The sequence below is a fragment of the Acomys russatus genome, chromosome 1, assembly GCF_903995435.1.
Source record: "Acomys russatus chromosome 1, mAcoRus1.1, whole genome shotgun sequence".
Classification (NCBI taxonomy): domain Eukaryota; kingdom Metazoa; phylum Chordata; class Mammalia; order Rodentia; family Muridae; genus Acomys; species Acomys russatus.
The window spans coordinates 10,050,136-10,070,487 of NC_067137.1; the positions used below are offsets into that span (position 1 = coordinate 10,050,136).

General features: G+C 49.4%; 1 protein-coding gene across 4 annotated transcripts in view; it reads right to left on the reverse strand.

Annotated features, from left to right (window-relative positions):
* Positions 1-10,987: 10,987 nt before the first annotated feature.
* Positions 10,988-20,352, reverse strand: part of Mta3 (metastasis associated 1 family member 3) — a 114,640-nt gene continuing 105,275 nt past the window's right edge. For 2 of the 4 annotated variants that reach the window (XM_051161814.1, XM_051161762.1), the window contains exons 16-17: positions 12,727-12,918; positions 10,988-11,185 (exon numbers count right to left, since the gene is read on the reverse strand). In XM_051161814.1, the coding sequence (XP_051017771.1) occupies positions 12,761-12,918 (158 nt within the window). In that variant the 3' untranslated portion in view covers positions 10,988-11,185; positions 12,727-12,760. Of the gene's footprint in view, positions 11,186-12,726; positions 12,919-16,054; positions 16,304-20,352 lie in introns of those variants that run through there. The other 2 variants (XM_051161940.1, XM_051161877.1) reach the window with 2 other exon arrangements.

Genomic DNA, 20,352 nt, shown 5'->3' on the forward strand with positions numbered 1-20,352 from the left:
CCTACACTGCTCAGCTTGGTGCACACTGTCCTCATGGGTCCAACAGCCTGACACTAAGAAATCTCTCAAATAAAGGCATCCCGCTGAACAAGTGCTGTGAGCTGTAGGTGGCAGGCCCTGTGTCACCTATGATGTGTTGTGTCTGGGGCTTAGGAACACCAGTCACCATAAGGAGTTGGTGGACCTGTTACTGTATCACCACCACGTGTGGATGTGTGTTTCTTACTGCGTATGCAACGCTGATCCACGCGTGCTCTGAGTCCTGCATGGCTGAATAGCCCATGCTTCTTTGTCTCTTTTTCTGTTTCCCCTCATTCATTTATTTGTTAACACAACTTGAAAAACAACAACAAAACAAAACCCCACTCTGTTGAGTTTCTTTCTCAATCATAGAAGTCATTTATGCTAATTGTGGAAAATAGAAATGCCTAAAACACAGAGTTCCCTGGCCCCAGAGTTAGCCACTAGTCTCAAGTGGAGGAATGGCAAAGTGGAGAGACAGGCACAGCCTTCCTCAGCCTCCTGGGCTCACGAGAACATTACCCAGGCTGCATCTGCAAAGCAGGCCTAAGCTTAGAGGCATCACTTCCTCAAGAAATGGAAACTAGACCCTGTCCCCCTGCCCCAGCCTGATGTCACTGCTCTGACACACTCCACTGGAGGGCAAAAGGGACCTGACTTTGTTGAGGGGGGCTTTCTGGCCCTAAGCTTCCTACCTGCCTTCCTATCCCAAAGCCTTTCCCATAAGCAAAGAAGGAGCACACAGGTACCACTGTCCAGAGTGGCCTGGTCCATGCCAGTGCGCATCTCTGTGCCAGCTCTGGGAGGAGAGTGTCCTTGGTCAGGAAAGGACCACCAGGCTTCCTCATCTTGTTCTCACAGGGCTCCATGAAGGTGACAGCACCTGATTTTTACAGAGGACAATTTCATTGTTGTTTAAAAGAAAACCCCGAAGGAGGCAAGCTGTTGGGCCAGACGTGCAGCCACGTGGCCAAAAGGAAAGAAGGATGCGCTTCAGAGACAGAGTAAGGAAGCCTGGATTTAGAGAAAGGATGCTTAGAACAGTGGCAGACAGAAGAAAGGAGAGGTATGCCTTCCCAAGGAAAGGACTTACAGTCATCTGCCTGCAGCTCCAATGCATCTGCTCTAGGCGGTAGGAATTCTGGGAAGGCAATTGCATCGCCTCATCAACGGGAGACTTGTTTCTGCTGTCCCTTTAGCATGGCTTAAAGAACATCTACTTTCCTAGCGATGGTCCTTTAGTCAAGGGATCGAATGGCAGGTTTCCGCCCAGGCCAGAGAATTCATTTCTTGACCAGAGGAAATAGTTTTACCTTAAAGTGTCTTGACTGCTACTGTGACACTGATGACAGACGGAGTCCCTGCGTGGGGCCCTCAGATCTCCAGGGTTGTGGGGCTTTTGTCTGGGACCTGATTGCCTCTGCACAGCTCCCTCTGGGGTCTCAGTCCATGTCAGACCTGCTTGACTCACACAGAAGGTCTCAGGACTGCAGCAGAGGAGGGAGGTGTGGTGTCAGGGAAGAAAGGGCAAGCCGGGCAGGATGGAGACAGGCCGAGAGACAGTGGGGTGCGTTCATTTTGAAACTGGTTTGCTAGGTGTCTCGACCAACTTCCCTTTTCTGAAAACTCACCAGTCATTTCAGAGCAAAGCCAGGTGGCAGGAAGGGCTGTGGGCCACCTGACTAGTCTCCAGGTCACTCCTGGCTGCCCCTGGCTGCCTTTCTGTCTGCACTGCCTTTACCTTCACCTGCCCCTCCCTTTGCCTTCACTGTGCCTTTTCCACCCTGGTAGAGCCACTCTCCATGACATGGAACACTTCTGAGTCTGCGCCTCTCCCTCTCTGAAACATCTGACACTGCTGGGGATCCAGGCCTGAGCAACTGTCACTGCTGGCCATCCAGAGTGCCTGGCATGCAGGTGTCTACCCAGGTTTGTACTTGATGGGGTCAGAGCAGCCCCAGTGTTGGAGGGAGACCACATCATCGCCTACACACACACACACACACACACACACACACACACACACACACCTCTGCCAACACCTCTCTCTGATCCTCCTACCCCTATCTCTACAATTAGCTGGCCGCTCCAGCCCAACCTAATGTAAGAGAGATGTCCTGATGCCCTCATCTTTTTTGTCTACCTAGGACAGGCACAGGTGCCCTGGAAGAGTCCCAGGGGAGGGTGTGGGTCTAGCTCCTAGCCTGCCCTGGAGTCTCCCTGTAGTTCTAACTATACTCTTAGGCTTGCACTCAGCTTGCCAGCACGCCTCTGCTGAGCTAGTTGGCCCTACTGCTGCCTGCCCCAACTTCTCCAGGCCTGCCTTCTTCTACAGGGCCCTTACCTGACTGAGGCTGGACCTTAGGCTGCCACTACATTCCCCAGGGAAAGTAGGGATCCCTTGGTCTGTCCCAGTGTGCCTTTCTCTGGACTTACTCCTCCATTCATGGACTGGGATCCATGACCCTGACCCTTGCCAACTACAGGATGGAAGATGGAAATAAGTCAGTATCAGAGCTCCCAGGAGGAAGTGCAGAAAGGGAACAAGGGAAGAAGAAGAAGATAGAACAGCAGTCTAGGATGCAAGGTGAACCCGGGACGTTGGGGTTCCAGCCCACACTATGTGGGTGTAGACCAGCACTTTGCAGCTTCTCTTTCTTTCTCCCAGTGTAACCTGCTCCTATGCAGGGCAGGACACAGCAGCATGCGTTGCTTTCCTCCAAGGACTCCTAGGCAGGGGGTGAGTGGAGGAGGTAATCAAGGGGTCAGTAATCACTAATGCTCACCCAGCATTTACTGAGCCTCCCACCGGCCACACATAATAGCTCTACTCTGACCCCAGGCTGTGAGTCCTGGCAAAGGCCTGAACCATAGCAAAGAGCACAGGGTCCAAGCTCATGGGCACTGCCGGGCTGATCAGGGAAAGTGGCTAGGGGTGGGTGAGCAGCAACTCAGGACAACGTTGGTGGAAGAGCAGGTTTAGAGAAAACCTCAGTGCACGGTGCAGAAAGCCTCCAGAGAAGCATGACGCAGGAGTATCCTCCAGCTGGAATGGGCAGGCAGAGGTAATGGATGAGCTCTCAGTGAGAGAGTGAAGTGGACCAAGATCCATCTCTTAAAAGTCCCTGCAGGTAGGGGGCACACACAAAGAAAGACCCAGAGGGGGGAAAAAAAAACCGCTCTGTAGAAAGCTTTAAATAGAAAATGCACGCGGGCTGTAGCAAGGAAAAGAGACCATTAGGGAAGGCAATCTCTTTGCCCAAGTAAAGATATCTCCATTAGAAAAGATGGAATAAAACCATCATTTATGAAGGAAAAGTGCCTCACGCAAGAACAGAGCATTTTCAAAAGTGCTTCCCAACTGCACGCTGCAGGGAAAGCCAAGTGCACAGGCAAGACCGCTGTGTCCAGCACGTGGAATAGACACCCAAGTTAACGATGCCCCGACTGGTACTATATTTAAAAAACAAAAACAAAAAAACGTTTCTCAAGACCTAAGTTGTAAGCTAGGTGTGGTGGCACATGCCTGTAATTCCAGCACCCAAGAAAATAAGGGGCTCAAGGCTGGCCTGTGTGGGAGGGGCAGCCAGGAGTGATATCTGTCCCTGAGGAGGCGGTAAGGAGGCCAGTGCAGAAAGGAGGGAGGTGACCACAGCTCTGAGTGCTCAAGCCGCACAGACGGGATGACACTTAGACTTCTGGTATTCTAGACAGTCATTAGTGACTTATTGACAGCAAGTTCTGTGAGAGGCTGGGCCCGAGCAGAATGGAAACCGTAGAGCAGTGTAATGGGTTGAGGCATTAATGAGGTTTGAAGTAATGGAGACACACTCCATTTTCAGACACTCTCCTCTTTCAGCTATTTTGCCAGTAAAGGGAGGCAAGGTGAAGGAAGCTGAGGACCGAGCTTTTGGTGGTTTGAGCGTCCTGTCATCTTGTGGACAGAACAGAGAGATTTAAGTGTAGTTTCAGGAGGAGGAGGAGAAAAAGGAGAGAGCAACGGTAGGAAGGTGAGCGAGCTGACAGTAATAAACACTGTGTGCCAGGCCCTGTTCTAAGTATCGCACATGTACTGATGGCTTTAGCCTTGACAGAGGTACTATTGTCCCATCTTACAGATGAGAATTCTGGGGCACAGAGAGGTTGAGTGACTTTCCCAAGGTCCCACAGCTGGTACATGGTAGTCTGGCTTGAGTCTGGACAGATTACTGTAAAGTCTTCTGTTGTTGTTTTGTTTGTTTGTTTGTTTTGAGATAGGGTTTCTCTGTGTAGCCTTGGCTGTCCTAGACTCACTTTGTAGACCTGGTTGGCCTCAAATCACAGAGATCTGCCTGCTTCTGCCTCCCAAGTGCGGAGATTAAAGGTGTGCGCCACCACGCCCAGCCCTACTGTAAAGTCTTAAAGGGAGTGGGTGTGTGATTTCAGCCTGAGTGTAACGGGAAGGCGTGTCTTTGAGAGAGAGAGGAGGGCCCCTTCTCAGTTAGAAATGGGTGCTTTTGAAGAAAGCTGACTTCCATGGGAAGACTCAGAAGCCTTGGCTCTGTAGGGTGAGGCATTAGGGCATGACACAGGATCAAAAGAGCTGCTTCTTGAGCTATGAGAAGAAACTCCCTGAGGATAACCTACCAATGGGCGGCTTAGCATGGTGTCAAAGTGACCTGGAGAGCCAAGCACCCGTAGCTCTGTTCCTGTGACTTTGTGTTCTGTTAGCCTAGAAGTTTTGGTTCTAGGGTATGACAGCATTTCTGGATATTTCCAGGAGCTGCAACCAAGCATTCCATTGAACTGGAAGCTGATGGTCAGCAAGGTGGCTCAGTGGGTTAAGGCCACTTGCCACCAAACCTGATAATCTGAGTCCAATCCTCCTAACACCCACATGGTGGAAGGGGAGAACTGACTCCTACAAGTTGCCTACACCCACACCCACACACATGAAGGCACATGTACACCAACGTACGCATACTGCATAAGTAAATGTTCTTAAAAAACTTTTAGTTTTTGGTTTTTCAAGACAGGGTTTCTCTGTATAACCTTGGCTATCCTAGACTTGCTTTATAGACCAGGCTGGCCTCGAACCCAAAGCAATCTGCCTGCCTCTGCCTCCTGAGTGCTGGGATTAAATGGGCAATAAATGTAAATTTTAGAAGATGAACTAGAAGCTCTGACTTCCTCTTGGCCACTTTAGGCTCCTCATGTCTTTGAGTCAAATAACTAAGATAGAAACCACAGCATTAGGAAGACCAAGGGGAGAAATTGGACTGTTTTTCCACAAGGAAAATAAGGTAGTGTATGTGTGGAGTGCAGAAGATTCTTTGGGGCACAGTTTTTTAGTGTTACCATGCTTTGTGATTAAGGTCAGTGGGAAATTACACACCCCAACCCAAGCAGGAGGATCAATGGCCCAGATCCTTTAAGGATGAAGGCACAAGTAATGAGACCTGCTGAGGGACTTCTGCGAGTGGAGGAAATACAGAATGAGTGCTAGAGGAAGGTAGCTAAAGGCCATGTGACCCATTACAGGAATGATGATCACAATTGCCACTGACTATTTGTCTTACTTTGTTAAAAATGTCGGTCTGAAGCCTGTATGCTACAGTACTTACTGATCTGCCAGGCAAGATGTGCCCTGCTGCAATGGTGGCATGGCTGTTAGGGAGTAGCCAACTGCTTTCTGATTGGCTATGAGGCCTGCTACCCAGGAAGGGATTCATGCCTGCTGCAAACCTGGTCAGAAGCCTGTGGCTGGGCCAGGGTGTCATAAGGGCTACAGGGAACCCACTACAGTTGTCTTGCTAAATCTTCATGTTGTCACATTGCCTTCTAAATAATTGTTATGTCCGTAGACTTGTGTGGCTGTCATCAATCAGCTTTGATCAGAGAGACTTCTCTTCCTCCTCCTCCTCCTCTTCCTCCTCCTCCTCTTCTTCTTTTTTTTCCTAGTGGGTGTGCAGGAGTTAATACAGAGATGCATAACTAACTGGTCAAAGTGTTGAGGAAAACTCACTGTGAGTGCTTTGTCCTAAATAGAACATACGAACGTACCAAAAGTATGCAAGGGCAGGGGTTGGGGAGGAGTGCTGTGAAATGATATCTCTTGGACGTGACATGCCCATTGCCCTCATGAACTCATGGTAGTTGTGGTTACCTGCACAAGATCAAACCAGTCAAAATTCTGCCATGGATGGGGTAAAAGCTCACGAAGTACCATTCCTAGCTGAGGAGCTATTGGCAGTTGATGGCTGCTAAGGGAGAGAAAGTTATATTTCTTTTTCTCTTTTAAAAACCATTATAGATTTATTTTTATTCTATGTGTATAGGTCTCTTGCCTGCGTGTGCATCTGTGCACCATGTGTAGGCATTGTCCACAGAGACCTGGAGAGGGTGCCAGATCCCCTGGAACTGGAGTTAGAGATGGTTGTTAGTGGCCATTTGTGTGCTGGGAATCAAACGTGGTTCTTTGCAGGAGCAGCCAATGCTCTTAACCCCTAAGCCATCTCTCCAGGTCCTAGGAAGTCATCTTTCTTGCGAAGTATGGCTGCTGGAAGGTTACCTCTGCCCCAGTGGAAGGTCCCATATCTTTGCACATACAGGTACCACAGATTGGATTCAGTGGGTTGTAGGGAAGAAAAAGAGGACATGAAGTTAGGGGCCAGAGGGAGTTGAATATAAAATTAGTTTGTATACAAAAAGAATGCATATTCATTAAGCAGATATTTGTTTTCTTTCATTTCCTTGTGTAGTGTAATCTTGAGATGATATTCACATGTAAGTGCTGTAAATATATATCATTGTACCTAAGTTGTGGGACGCTAGAAGGGGACGCATTGGTTAAGGGACTTTGACACTTATTCTGGGGGGTGGAGGGGGGCGGGACAAAGATTTGTGGTTGTATGCGACAGTTACATCGTTGTAGATGGAATTATGATTTTGTTATTGTTTTCATTTGGAAATTCAGAACGGCATAAGGAAATGTGCTTGCCTACTTGACAAGGAAGCCAATCTAATAAGGCAACCCTTTTCGTGTCTGTCGGTTCTAAGCCTCGGAGATGATAAATTCTATCCTCAGGACCTGTAGTGGCAGGAGAGAACTCACGGAGTTGCCCTTTGACCTCCACATGTGTTCCATGACACATGTGAGCCCACTGCATACATGTATACACTCCTGAACAAAAATTAAATAATACATATTCTAATATTAAACACCGTGTACACAAACCCAGCAAATACACTGGCTCCTTTAGTTTTGCTTTTCAATCATCTGTCATCCAGCATAGCAAACAAGGGTCCGGCACTTAGCCTGGAAGGGTCTCTCTCATGGGAGCCTCTATTTACTTTTCCCTATAATTCCTCAGCAGAGCAGCTGAGTCAGTGTCTCAGTCACCTGGCAGGGCAGCCATGGGCCAGGGCACAGCAGGTCTTCTTTCCCAAGCACCTCAACATGTGTTCCCCAGGACTCAGTGCTGGCCACAGCAGTGCAGGAGTGGCTCTGTGGGTGCCTACTGGGGAGAGGTCGGCCTGTTGCTCCTACCTCTAAGCCTAAGTGGCACAAAGTCAAAGGCACTTATTCAGGGGCACAACTTCCTGAAACTACCACCTACCCAGGTTGTGGCTGGTGAGACAATGAAAGCACATTTAGCCCTAGAGAAAGGTTTCTGAGAGTTTGGGGGTGGCCTGTGACCCCTCCTAGACCAGGCAGAGGCATCCTTTAGACAAAGCCCTCCAGACACCGAAGCCTGGAGACAGCATTAATGGCTGAGACACTATCCCAGGAAAGATACTGTGACACTAGGCAGGATTTTCAGAAATTTATTGGAAACACAATACAAACTGACGGATAGCCTCTCCTACAGACAGACAAGCCACACTGGCATGGAGTGGGAGAGAGCTTTCCCAAGCACTGATGCCTGCTCTGGTTAGTGCTCATGGCTGGGGTGGGGAGAGGGAACCAAAGACTCAGAGGAGAGAAACAGGCATGGGACGCGCACAGAAACCAGGACATGGCTTTCTGGAGGGGAGCACAAGGCAGGGTGCTTTAGTGGGTACATTCCTCCATAGGAAATCAGGGACGACTGTGAAGGAAGGCTGTCTATTCCTCCTCAGCCGAATGAAAACAATTTACAAAACCCACAGAGGCTGCTCCTCTGCCTCCTTCCCCCAGGTCCCAGCACTGAGGAGAAACTGCCAGGCTCTGAAGACACAGCACACAGGGGTACACCTGCCACAGGGCTCCTGTCCATCAGCCCTCCCCTGCTGCCTGCTGGGAGCTCAACTCGCAAGCTCCCAAGGTAGCTGGCTTCTGGCTGGAGCCAGCCACTGGGAGGCACCTTCTTTCTCCCCTCTCTGACTCCTCATGGCTTTGGCTCCTTCCCAGTGGCCCTGGCCTGCAGTGGCATGGCCTTTTTACCTTGTACAGCTGACCCATGATTCCCAGGCCCTCTGTTGTTCTTGCTTCTGCACTGATCAATAAAACCAAGTTTTGCCTTCCTGGTAGACACTGGGCCGTAGACAAGGCAGGACCGTGGGAGCTTCCGGCAACCTCCTTTGGTCGGTCCCCTCTCCTTTGCGCATCCCCAGTTGGCCATGTCTGAGGACAGAACGGATGCCTTGTAGAGTTTCTTGCGTCCTCCCAGAGGACCTGCCACTGCCATGTGCCTATAAACATAGCCTCAATTCATCTACTCATTTGCTCACTGAGTGATGGGGACACTGTGGGCCCAGAAAGGCTTTGATGAGAGCCCTCTCAGCACCAAGTGCTCAGAGAGGGAAGGACAAGAGACTTGGTCCCTTGGAACCTATCTTATTTACCCTGGAGCATTCCTTCAGTGTTCTAGGTTTCCCAGTAATCAGGCGGAGCAAAATTGCATAAGCTGTGTGTTGGGGACGGTGAGGCTGCAAGAGCCAGCTCTCACAAACAAAGTGAGAAAAGAACATTCTAGATACATGAGTCTCAAAATGAGCTGTGCTTTCCCCAAAGCTAACTGCAACCCAGGCTAGGACAGGCCTCCTGTGCCTCTACCTGCCCTGGCGAGGCCCCTCTCCAGATCTCTTGGACCTGGTAGAGAGAACAAAGCCTCAGCGGATGGGGCGACTATAGTCAGCATGATGAGCTGTCACTCGTGATGTGACAGGGTAGAAGAGACAAGTGAACAGGGGGGCAAGTGCTTCTTCCTATGGCTATGTGCCACACAAACCCAGGGCATGGCCAAGGACAGACAATTGTCCTCTCTCGCCCCCCACCCCGCGTGTGTGTGTGTGTGTGTGTGTGTGTGTGTGTGTGTGTGTGTGTGGTCTGAATAAGAATGGCCCCCATAGACTCACGTGTTTGAATGATCAGCCCATGGGGAGTGGCACCATTGTTGGGTGTGGCCTTGTTGGAGGAAGTGTGCCCCTGTGGGGGTGGGCTTTGAGATCTCCTATGCTCAAGCTATGCTGAGTGTGGCACACAGTCCCCTTCTCTTGCCTGTGGATCCTTCTCGAGCACCATGCCTGCCTGTGTGCTGCCCCGATTCTCTCCATGAGGATGACGGACCAAATCTCTGAAACTGTAAGCCAGCCCGTTACATGTTTTTGTTTATAAAAAGTTGCCATGGTCTTGGGGTCTCTTCACAGCAGTAAAAGTCTAAGTAAGATGATATTCCCAAAGGCCAGTTTCTTCTCTTGGGTCTTTGTTGATGGGGGCACATAGGGAAATGCCAGCCATCTGCAACTGTTCCATGGAGCACCAGTGACTCAGGCCCCATCTGCAGGGCTCCAAGCCAAGGGCCCAGCACGCGTGGGAACTTGCCAAAGCTGTGTAGAGGCCTAAAAACCCTGGGAGAGGACAGGCAGCTGGAACCTTGACCTTTGACCTCAGTCACACACCTCTCCTCTCTGCTGCATGGAACACAGACTTCCAGATGTCATCGTTTCTGTGACAACTTACACTTCTTGGGGGTTCAATTCCAGCTGTGGCCACACTGTCTTGCAGCAACCTGTTTGGAGCACCTCCTATCAGCCACCCGGCTGCTTTGAGACAGAGGCCCCAAGGTGGTTGCAAGGTCAGACTCTAGTCATCTGTCACAGAGCTGGGACTCCGTGCTTCATAGCTTGTCCCTGCTAATGGAGAGGTGGCCATGCCCTCTGCTCAGGGAGCTACTTTGGTGACTGCAGCTAAGTGTGGAGGCTGGCAGAGGAGCCATCTGGGATGTCACTGAGGGCTGGTGTTCAGGGCAGTAAAATAAGCAGGTCTCCAAGGGCCTCGGCACATACGCTCACAGAAACACTGAGCTGGAGGCAGAAGCGATCACAAAGCCATCCACATAGATTCATATCTACAAGCCCAACAGAGTCTACTTAAAATAAAGTGGGGGCATCTGTGACCCACTACAGGAGCCTTCCAGCCTGGCTACAGGTCTTTGTCAGCTGGCTTAGCTATAAGGGAAGAGGGCAGTAAGCCAACAGCTTGTCACAGTGATGCACACGCTTGGCACGATCAACCTGCTCTCTAGGGAGCTCTCCAGTGACTAAACAGATGCTGAGAGTCACTCACAGGCTAGGTCAAGAACCTTCTGCTCCTCAGGTGCTCTGGCCCCACTGAGGGTGGGAGCAAACACCCGTACAGAATGCAGAAAGGAAAGGAAGGAAGCCTATTGAGGAGAAGCCAAGAGATACAACGGCAACGGCAGGGAAATACTATGAACCATGGAAACACTGGCACGTTCTGATGGGGAGTCCACTGAGAAAGATGCTGTGTCCCCTCCAGTACATAATCTCACAGCATGAAACAGTAGGCCGGACACATGCAGGGTGGTGGGGCTCTGGGGTCTCGGCAGCCTCCATGGCTGAGACAGCTGCTCCTGGGAAGTGGGAACTGGGAAGCGAGGAGGCTGGTAGCTCCCTGTTTGCCTTAGCTCTCAGAGAGGTCCATTCCGGGACAGCAAGGTTTCTGGGAATAAGGCTAGGTGCCGCTGGGTCACACACATGGAGTCACAGATTCGGATAGTGCATTCAGATAGAGTTCCTTCTTTGCCCCTCTGGGCCTCAAAGGGGGTGTACACGGAGCTCTCCCACTGAAGGGGCTGCCTTCTTGCCAGGCATGACTGTGACCACCAGCGGGGATAGTAGCAGGTCTTGAAGTACAGGATGGACTAGGGAACAGCTCAGTCTGACACACAGCAGGTAAGTTCTGGAAAAGGGAAGAAACAAGGTCAAGGCTAAATGATTTCTGACAGTAGATGCACGCTGAGAGTGGATGGCGGAAGCCTCCCACCAACATGGTGACCGTCAGGGAAAGGAAGGCTCACAGTGTGGTTTAGGATGGGACACAGGGAAAGTTCACCTATGTCAAGAAAGTGTCCATGTGACACCGAAGCACTGAAGCCAGGATTAGATGCAGGTGCATGACTGCTGGCGAGGAGCTCGCACCCCAGGTCAGTAGTTCTGTGTTCAGCCACAGACCTCACAGTCCTCTCAGAACTTCCTGTTGACTTGGAGGACTAAGGAACATGCCCAGCTGGGAGGGGCAGCCCACAATGTCTGCAGCCATTGTAACCATCATGATGCTATGACGTAATCACTGGCTATGACTATACTCTGTAGGAGAGTGAGCATTACCTCCCCGTGTCACAGGGTCAGAGCTGTTCCCATCCCCCCTCTCCATCCCCCGGATTGTCCACTCTGTACATCTGGGCATGTGATAGAAACGAGCAATGGAACAGCAGACATGGCTGCCTAAAATGCTCAGGCACTCTCTCCCAGAATCCATTGCAGCCCTAAGAGGACCACCTTTACAGCCTCGATCCATCCTGAGGAACAGAGGATGCCCTGAGCTACAGCATCTCTTCATAAGAACAGGGAAGGCGTGCGTGCACAGCCTGGTATCCAACAGGGGGGTCCTCGCAAGTATTAGAGGCTCCTGTCTAGTTCAGGAACCAATCAACAACAGCTGCTTGACTGGTCCCTTGTGTGTTACATATGACTGCTTTATCTAACCTCTGCCCGAACCGTTGGAAGATCAGAAAGATTGAGAACTTAATTAACGTTCCACAGTGAGGACACCATAGAGTCAAGATTTAAACTCAGATCACATTTCCCCACTCCAGTGAGCCTCCCATTCTCCATCCAGCCCAATAAGAGTAGAATATTCTACAGCCCAATAAGAATATAACGCCTTCTTCAATGTCCGAGTTATAAGTGTGCCTGCTAGTATCTCTCGGAAGTCTGCTCCCCAACCCCAGTGGGGAAGGTGCAGACTCTGTTATTCACTTGTCCTCACAGAAATAGAACACCAACTATACAGAGGCCATGTTTCTGCCCTACCATGATGAAGGTTTGCTAAACTTACCTACTTGGGTTTCAGAGCAACCTTTCCCTGCTGGTAGCTCTGGATCTGGCGTTTAGGCACACTTCCCCACACAGGCCCTGAGACGGGCAGCCTCTCTGTATCCCTGCAGAGACTTAGTGCTCACATCAGCCCTCGCAAGACTGACATTCCACTCTTCCCTGCCCAGACCTTCCCCAGCTCCACACTTTGTGGAAGCAAGAACAGTGGGTACCCTCAGGACTTCAGCTATGCGCCACAGCAGCAGGAGCACGTGGCCCCAGGAAAAGGTCTGATTCCCAGCTCTCCTTCTAAGCCCAAGCCGTTTATCTTTTTGCGCATGCGCAAATGTGCTCACCTACACTGGCCACTTTTGTCGTTGCTAACTCTGAATCGTAAGCACTTACTTTGTTTTCTGCAAAATGTTCCCTACTGGTTTGACTACTCAGAAGTACTTGAAGCCCGTGGACTTGGAGACTCTGCCCTCTGATCAACCGATGCCACAAAAGCAATCTCTTTTACAGTTTCTAGTTGCAGGCTTCTGAGTTCATGTCCTCCCCTTCCGAAAATCAGAGAATTCACCATCCGAATCTTGGAGGCTGGAAAGCAGATGGTGAGTGAGACTATGCATGTAAGAAAGCTAGACGCGGGCCAGTGAGATGGCTCAGGAGGTAAAAGGCACTTGTGTGCAAGTCTGATGACCTGAGTTCGAGCCCCTGGGACCCAGATGGTGGAGGGAGCTGCCCTTGACCTTTATATATATGGCCTGACATGTATGTATGCATGAGTGCATGAACACACACACACACATACACACACACCCACACACACAAACACATGCACGCATGCCTCAAAGCTAGGTGAGGTTGGCGGGGAAGCTGAGAGGCCATTTTGTCCAAAGAATCCTCAAAGGGCTTAGAAACTGACACCAGGAATGGGGCAGGAGACACTGGGGTGCAGTATCAAGGTCCCAGCCTTTGGAGCCATCCAGCTACCATTCACCATCCCAGTGTGTTGCTGTTGTTTTCTTCAGTATTGCAGGCTGAGCCCAGGGCCTGACCTGTGCTAGGCAAGCTCTCACTTTCCTTAAGTAAAGGTCACCAGGAGACCATCTCTAACATAAATGTTAGAGATCAAACATAAAAAACAAGTCATTATCAATGTTGTCTGAGAAGTGGGGGAAAAAAAAAGTTTCCATAAAGCCTAAACAGCAAGATGTTCTCTCTCTCTCTCTCTCTCTCTCTCTCTCTCTCTCTCTCTCTCTCTCTCTCTCTCTCTCTCTCTCATCTTTTTAAAGCCAGGAAAACTAAGGTGGAGAGGCATGGAAGGGCGGAGTTCTGCTTCCTGCATTGCTAGGCTATTTACAACTGGACTAACTCTCCAGCCAATCAACTGTCTATTTGGAGGTAGTGGAGATAGGGCCAAGACTAAGTGAAGGCCCCTTTCTGCCACTGCGGAAACCGCCGCTCAGGCACAAAGCTGTGGTCTAACTCGGACGAGTCATCAGAGGCGTGAGTCTAAGGCTACCTAGTCAGTGGCAACCAAAGAGACTTCAGATGTTCTTGCCAGCACATCCCCCACACTCTCCAAGAGCACTGGAATCTTCAGGGATGGCCAGTGATCTGTGAGGGACGGCTGTAGCCACCTGGGCTGGGGAGGCACCAATTTACAGGGGCTGGGTCAACATGATTTTTCCACTGAAAACCCACAAGGCTAAGCAAATCTGATGACCTCAAATCTTTAAGTCAGTGGTTCTTAACTTTCCTAAGGCTGCCACCCCTTAATACAGTTCCTCAGGTTGTGGTGACTGCTCCCCACCCCACCCCACCCCCCAGCGTGCCACAATCTTAAAACTTTTTTTCATTGTGACTTCATAACTATAATTTCACTGCTGTTATGAATCATAATGTAAACATTTGTGTTTTCTGATGGTCTTCAGAGACCCCTGTGAAAGGGGCATGTGACCCCCAAAGGCGTTGCAACCCACAGGTTGAGAACCGCTGCTTTAAAGTAAGCTTCCACAGAATCACAGTGGTCAAGGCACGTAAAATGTCAGGTGAACATGGTGGCCTGCCTGCATTCCCAGCCGGGGAAGTGGGGATGAGGATCCCCAGAGCAAGCTGGTTAGCAAGGCCAGTCACACTGGGCCAGACTGAAAGACCCTGCCTCAGTGCGGTGAGAGAGTGACCATGATTCTCAGCACCAGCCTTGGTAAGCGCCCCCCCCCCCAATACACACACACAGGCAAACAACACACACACAGACATGCACCTCCTCCCCCTGCCACTCAAATGGGAAAAGGAAAAGATATGAATCAAAGTGATTTCCCAATTTAACTACTTGCTAGAGCGAAACTCAGGACATGGCGGAGGCAATGAAAGCCAGGGTCTCTGGAGCTGGTCCTTCACAGGGGGTTGTATTCTAAGTGTCAGAGAGGAGAGACAGGAAGATGGAACCAACAATCAAAAGAAAAACATCAGCAGGAAATAAATGTGAGACTTAGTGTTAGAAGGAGCAGACATGGGATCAGGCTAGCAGCTGTAAATACATCAAAGAAGCTATACAGAAAAGGAGCTGTGATGGGTGACAATGTGGCATGTTTTGTTTTCTTCCAAAGACAGGGTCTCACTATATATCTAAAACCCACATTGGCTTTGAACTTGACATGTGCCTAGGCTTGCCCTGAACTCACACTCCTCCTGTCTCAGACTCCAAGCGCTGGGATTACAGGCATGGCTGCCCCATGATGGGTTTCAGAACTTCAAAAGGAGCGTCCAGGCGTGGTGGCACATGACCTTGATTCTAGCACTCGAGAGGCAAAGGCAGTCAGATCTCTGTGAATTCAGGCCAGCCTGATCTACATAGCAAGTCCAGGCCAGCCAGGGCTACACAGTGAGACCCTGTCTAAAAAAGAAAGAAAGAAAGAAAGAAAGAAAGAAAGAAAGAAAGAGAGAAAGAAAGAAAGAAAGAAAAAGAAAGTAATATAAAAGGACTAGGTGGCCAAGCATGATGCACACACTTTTAATCCCAGCATCAGGAGGCAGAGACAGGTGGTCCTCTGTGAGTTCCAAGCCAGTTAGGGCTACAGAGACCCTCCCTTTAAAATCATTTATTTATTTTTAAATGGATAGAATATTGTTTTGAGGGATTTTCAAATCTGTGATGGAATAATGTACGCTGGTTTTAGAGATGTGGTTTGTGTCATTTCACTTCAAATTTAATAAGAAAAGGCTCGTTGAAAGCACAGCCCTGCTGGGTAGTGGTGGTACACCACGCCTTTAATCCCAGCACTCAGGAGGCAGAGGCAGGTGGATCTCTGTGAGTTCGAGGCCAGCCTGGTCTACAAAGTGAGTCCAGGACAGCTAAGGCTGCACAGAGAAAGCCTGTCTCGAAAAACTGGAAAAAAGAAAAAGAAAAAGAAAGAAAGAAAGAAAGCACAGCCCTGTAATGCCAGGGTTCAGAAAACTGAGCAGGAGAACTGAGTCAGAGGCCACACAGTGAGACTGTCCCAAAAAGGGAGGGAAAGAGAAGAAGAAAAAGAAAAAGAACACTTGCTCAGCACACAGAAGGGCTTGGATTCAACCCTGAGAACTGAAAAGAACAACAAACTGAGAATAGGCTGCTAGAATAGTTCGGTGGTAGGAGCGTTTGTTTGTCTGGTGTGCACGAGGTCCTGGGTTTGACGTCTAACAGTGCAAAAACAAAACAAACACCTAAAGACCATTTTCATTACATTTTATTATTTTTAAATATTTTTTTTTATATTTTTATAAAATTTTCCATTACATTTTGTTAGTGTGTGTGTGTGTGTGTGTGTGTGTGTGTGTGTGTGTGTGTAGCATGTGCGTACCACAGTGCACGTGTGCAGGTCAGAGGGCACTTGCAGGAGTCGCTTCTCTCCTTTCATCATGAGGGTCCCAGGGATCAAACTCAGGTCACAGGCTTGGTGGCTGCGCCTTTACCTGCTGAGCCATCGTTCTGGCCCTAAAGACAATTTTTTTAAAAAAGAGATGGAAAAAACAAAGAAAAGTGATGTGGTGAAACGGATATTAGAAAAAAGTAGAGCACTAGATAAGGAGTATTAACAGTGATAAAGAGAGTCACTTCACAGTGATTAAAAAAACATTAAAAGACATAAGAATCATATATGCATAAACACGTACACATGCAGCGACAGAATTTAAAAATACATCAAACAAAAACTGACACGCTAACTAACGGGAGAGCAGACAAATCAGATTGGAAAGCTAAGTTGAGACAGTGTCCTGACAAGGAGGACCCTGGGCATGCACACGTCAGCCAGTGTCATGGCTATGCTGAGCTGAGATGAGAAGACCCACCCGCCCACTGTTGGTGGCACCACTCCCTGGCCGGAGTCCTAGACTGTACAGTTGGAGAAAGGGGACTGAGCAGACGTGTGCATTCCCTGTCTTCTTCCGGATTCTAGATCTGGTGTGGCCGGTTGCTTCCGCCCTCCTCAGCATGGCGGACTGCAGCCTGGAACGGTGAGCCACATAAACCTTCCCCCTTGCACTATCTTAATGAGGTGCCAAAGGCAGAGCATCTTCCCCCTTTCCTCGCTGGAGTCTGGGACATCTCCGAGGAAGAGCCTTTATACGGCGGCTTCTGGGGTTAGTCTTTACTTACCGCGTCATTAGATTCAATACTGGGAGGCTGAGAAAGAGCTAGTAAATACTGCTCTTGTAAAGGACCCCGGTTCAGTTCCCTGCACCTACACAATGATTCAACCATCTCCAACTCCAGGCCCAAGGGAATCTGTCACCTTTTCTGGCCTCCCTGGGCACCAGGTACACACATGGTGCACATATATACATGCAAGCAAAACACTCCTACACAGAAAACATAAAAATAAATAAGCCAGGCTCAGTGGTGCACACTTTTAACCATGGCACTTGGGAGGCAAATGCAGGTGGATCTCTGAGTCTGAGGCCAACCTGGTCTACATAATGAATTCTAGGACAGCCAGAGCTACAGAGAAACCCACCCCCCTCTCAAAACAACAAAAAACCAAAAATGTCTCAGTGTTGATATTGCAAGGGCTCCTGGGACATTTGTGCGCCATCTTTGATAATGCACACGCCAGGTAAGGACTCAGCCACTGTGCCGCATTCCCAGGTCTAGCAGCCCAATCTGGCCTCTAAACTGCTATATAGTCACGGATGACCTTCTGATCCTTCTGCCTCTATCCCCTCCAGTGCTGGGATTACACATGTGTGCCGCCACAATCAGACTGTGTGGTGGTAGGGGTTAACTCCAAGGTCCGTAGGCTCTCTAACGACTGAGCTATATCTCTAGCCCAAAGTAATGATTTTACATCCAGAGTTTAGGAATATATATTTAGCCAAGTCATGATACTACACATGAGACTAAAAGATCAGAGGTGAATCTAAAGAAATTTTACTTTCTCCCATAAATAATGTTTTAGAACATTCACAAGGAAAACTGTGGTCTTTGGAAATGACTTAAGATTGCTGACAGAAGGCAGCCGGGGCGCAAGCATGCCTGGGCGTGCCATCCACTGTCCCTGGCAGTCTATTTTTTACTGGCATTTGTGAAGACAGCAGATGTGGCCCCAGAACTCAAACACTGGCTTTCACAACCACCCATTTCCCAGACCTGGGGTGTCAACAGCCAGACTTGTTGAATCACTGATTCCAGAAACAACTCATGGAAAGGACACTCTTTGCATCCCAGATCATAAAATACTGTCCTTGGAGGGCCATCGGCAGTGGAAGCTCTCTCCGTGGGAGAGCTAGAGAGTTGCCATCCCTCAAACCAGAAGAGAATAATCTACAGTGCCCCAGCATGCGGGGGTGGGGGTGGTGGGGGTGGGGGGGAGTGGGGTGGGATGGGGGAGGGGGAAGAGCCAGGAGAGAGAGGATTTAGAAGGGAGCCCTTACTGTTCATCACTCATCCTGACCAGCTGCCCTGGCTCCACCCCACTTTTCTTTGGGGCTTATTCCTTTGGTTTTAATGACACACTCCCATCTTATTCAGGGCCCTTGAGACAGGAGCCATGCCACCTTAGATTTAGGGCACCTCCAGCTGTGCGCCTGTGATCAATATCAGCTCAAAGCAGGGTTTTTCTTGCAGGTCCCCATGTGATAATGGCCGAGCCACAGCACACAACGATAGCAGTGTAATGAAAGGTCAGTGGGCCAACCAAGACTCAAGCAGCTGACCCAGGCAGGAGGCAACTGTCTACTGGGGAGGTCAGCGGAGGTTTATTCAGCCCATCTGCTCTTTTCTTTCTGGATATTTTATTTTTCAGATTTGGTCTTCACTGTGAAAAATACTCTGCTGTCTGAAGATCTTGATGCTCCATCCCTCGGCTGTAGGTTTCTAATTATACAAGCCTGCAAGTAAGCAAGCCCTCTCTAGAAACGCAATTCCTGTCTTTACTGATCCTTAGAATTAATTAATCAAAGTCAATTTCTCTGTAAGGATGTCACACTTCTTGATGTGCAAATATTCACAGGAAAACCACAGCTATGTGCCTTAGCTTCCTCAATAGCTGGGCTTGTGAGTAAAAAGTACTGTGTGTGGTCCCAGAGTCACACTAGGAAAATCACACTTTCAGGTAAGAAATAAAGATAGCTGGGCGTGTAGCTCGGGGTCGGGCACTTGTGTAGTGTGTACAGGGCCCCAAGGTCAATCCCCATGAATATATGTATGACGTGGCCGCTACACTCGTGAACTCCAAGTAACTGAGGTTACCTGCACAAGATGGGGCCAAGGTCCAGTAAACAATCCCGCATTCACGCTCTTGCCGGCACTGCTAATTAAACTTACAGGGTCACAACAATACAGAAGACAAGAAAGTAGGGGTGGGGATTCAGTGAGAGGGGGAGGGGACTCAGTGAGAGGGGGAGGGGCTGCCCTCAAACTACTACTTTCCAAAAAGACAGCTTGAATTCCTGATCCTCCTGCCTTCATCTCCCAAATGCTGGGATTACAAGTATGCATCGCCTTACCCACTGGAGAGCTAATGTGTGTGTGTGTGTGTATCTGTGTGTGTGTGTGCGCGCACGTGCTCGCATGCATGCTCAAGTACACATGTCTGCATGTAAGACATATAGACCAGAGGTCAACCTTGGGTGTGTTTACTTTTTTTTTTTTTAAGATAGTATCCTGGAACTCACTAAGTAGGTCAGGCTGAATGGCTGGAAAGCCCCAGGGATTGACTTCCTCCAAGATGGGATTATGAACAGGTGTCTTCTAAAAAATGTATTTATATACTTATTTTCTGTTTATGGGTGTTTTGTCTACATGTATGTCAGTGCACCACATATGTGCCTGGTGTCCCTGGAGGCCAGAAGAGGTCATTGGGTTCCCTGAGGCTGGAGTTACAGACGGTTCTGAGCTGCCTTGAAGGATATGGAAATCAAACCTGGGCCCTCTGGAAGAGCGGCCGGTGCGCTTAACTATGAGCTATTTTTCCAGTGTGTCCTTCCACCCCATTTTTGGTTTTCAGAGACAGTTTCTCTGTGTAGCTCTGGCTGTCCCAGAACTCACTCTGTAGATGAGGCTGGCCTTGAACTCAGAGATCTGTCTGCCTCTGCACCGATGTACATCACTCTGCGCAGCACTTTGCACCCCACCCCACCCCACCTCCTTTACAAACCGGGGCCTGGAAATGAAGCAGGTCCCTGTACAGGCAGGGCAAGCACTTCTTCCTTTGTGCCTCAGCCCTGGCCTGGATTGAGTTACTGAACACCTACTATGCGTCAGAGGCAGCAGGGAGAGTGCCTGGTTTAATTTAAACACCTTTCACTTTCAAGTGGCTCTCTGCATTTTCTCTTTCCTTTTTTCCCCTTTCCTTCTGAAAACTGGAAAAGGAATGTTACAGTGGGCAAGATATGGACGGAGAAGATTTGGGGAGACAGAGAATGGAGATGACAGGCTTCTGTTAGTTCAGAGTCTGAGAGACAAATGAACAAAACAATACCTGAATACCCACTGTGTGCTCCTGGGCATTTGCAAACAGACACATGTCTCTTATACCCAGGAAG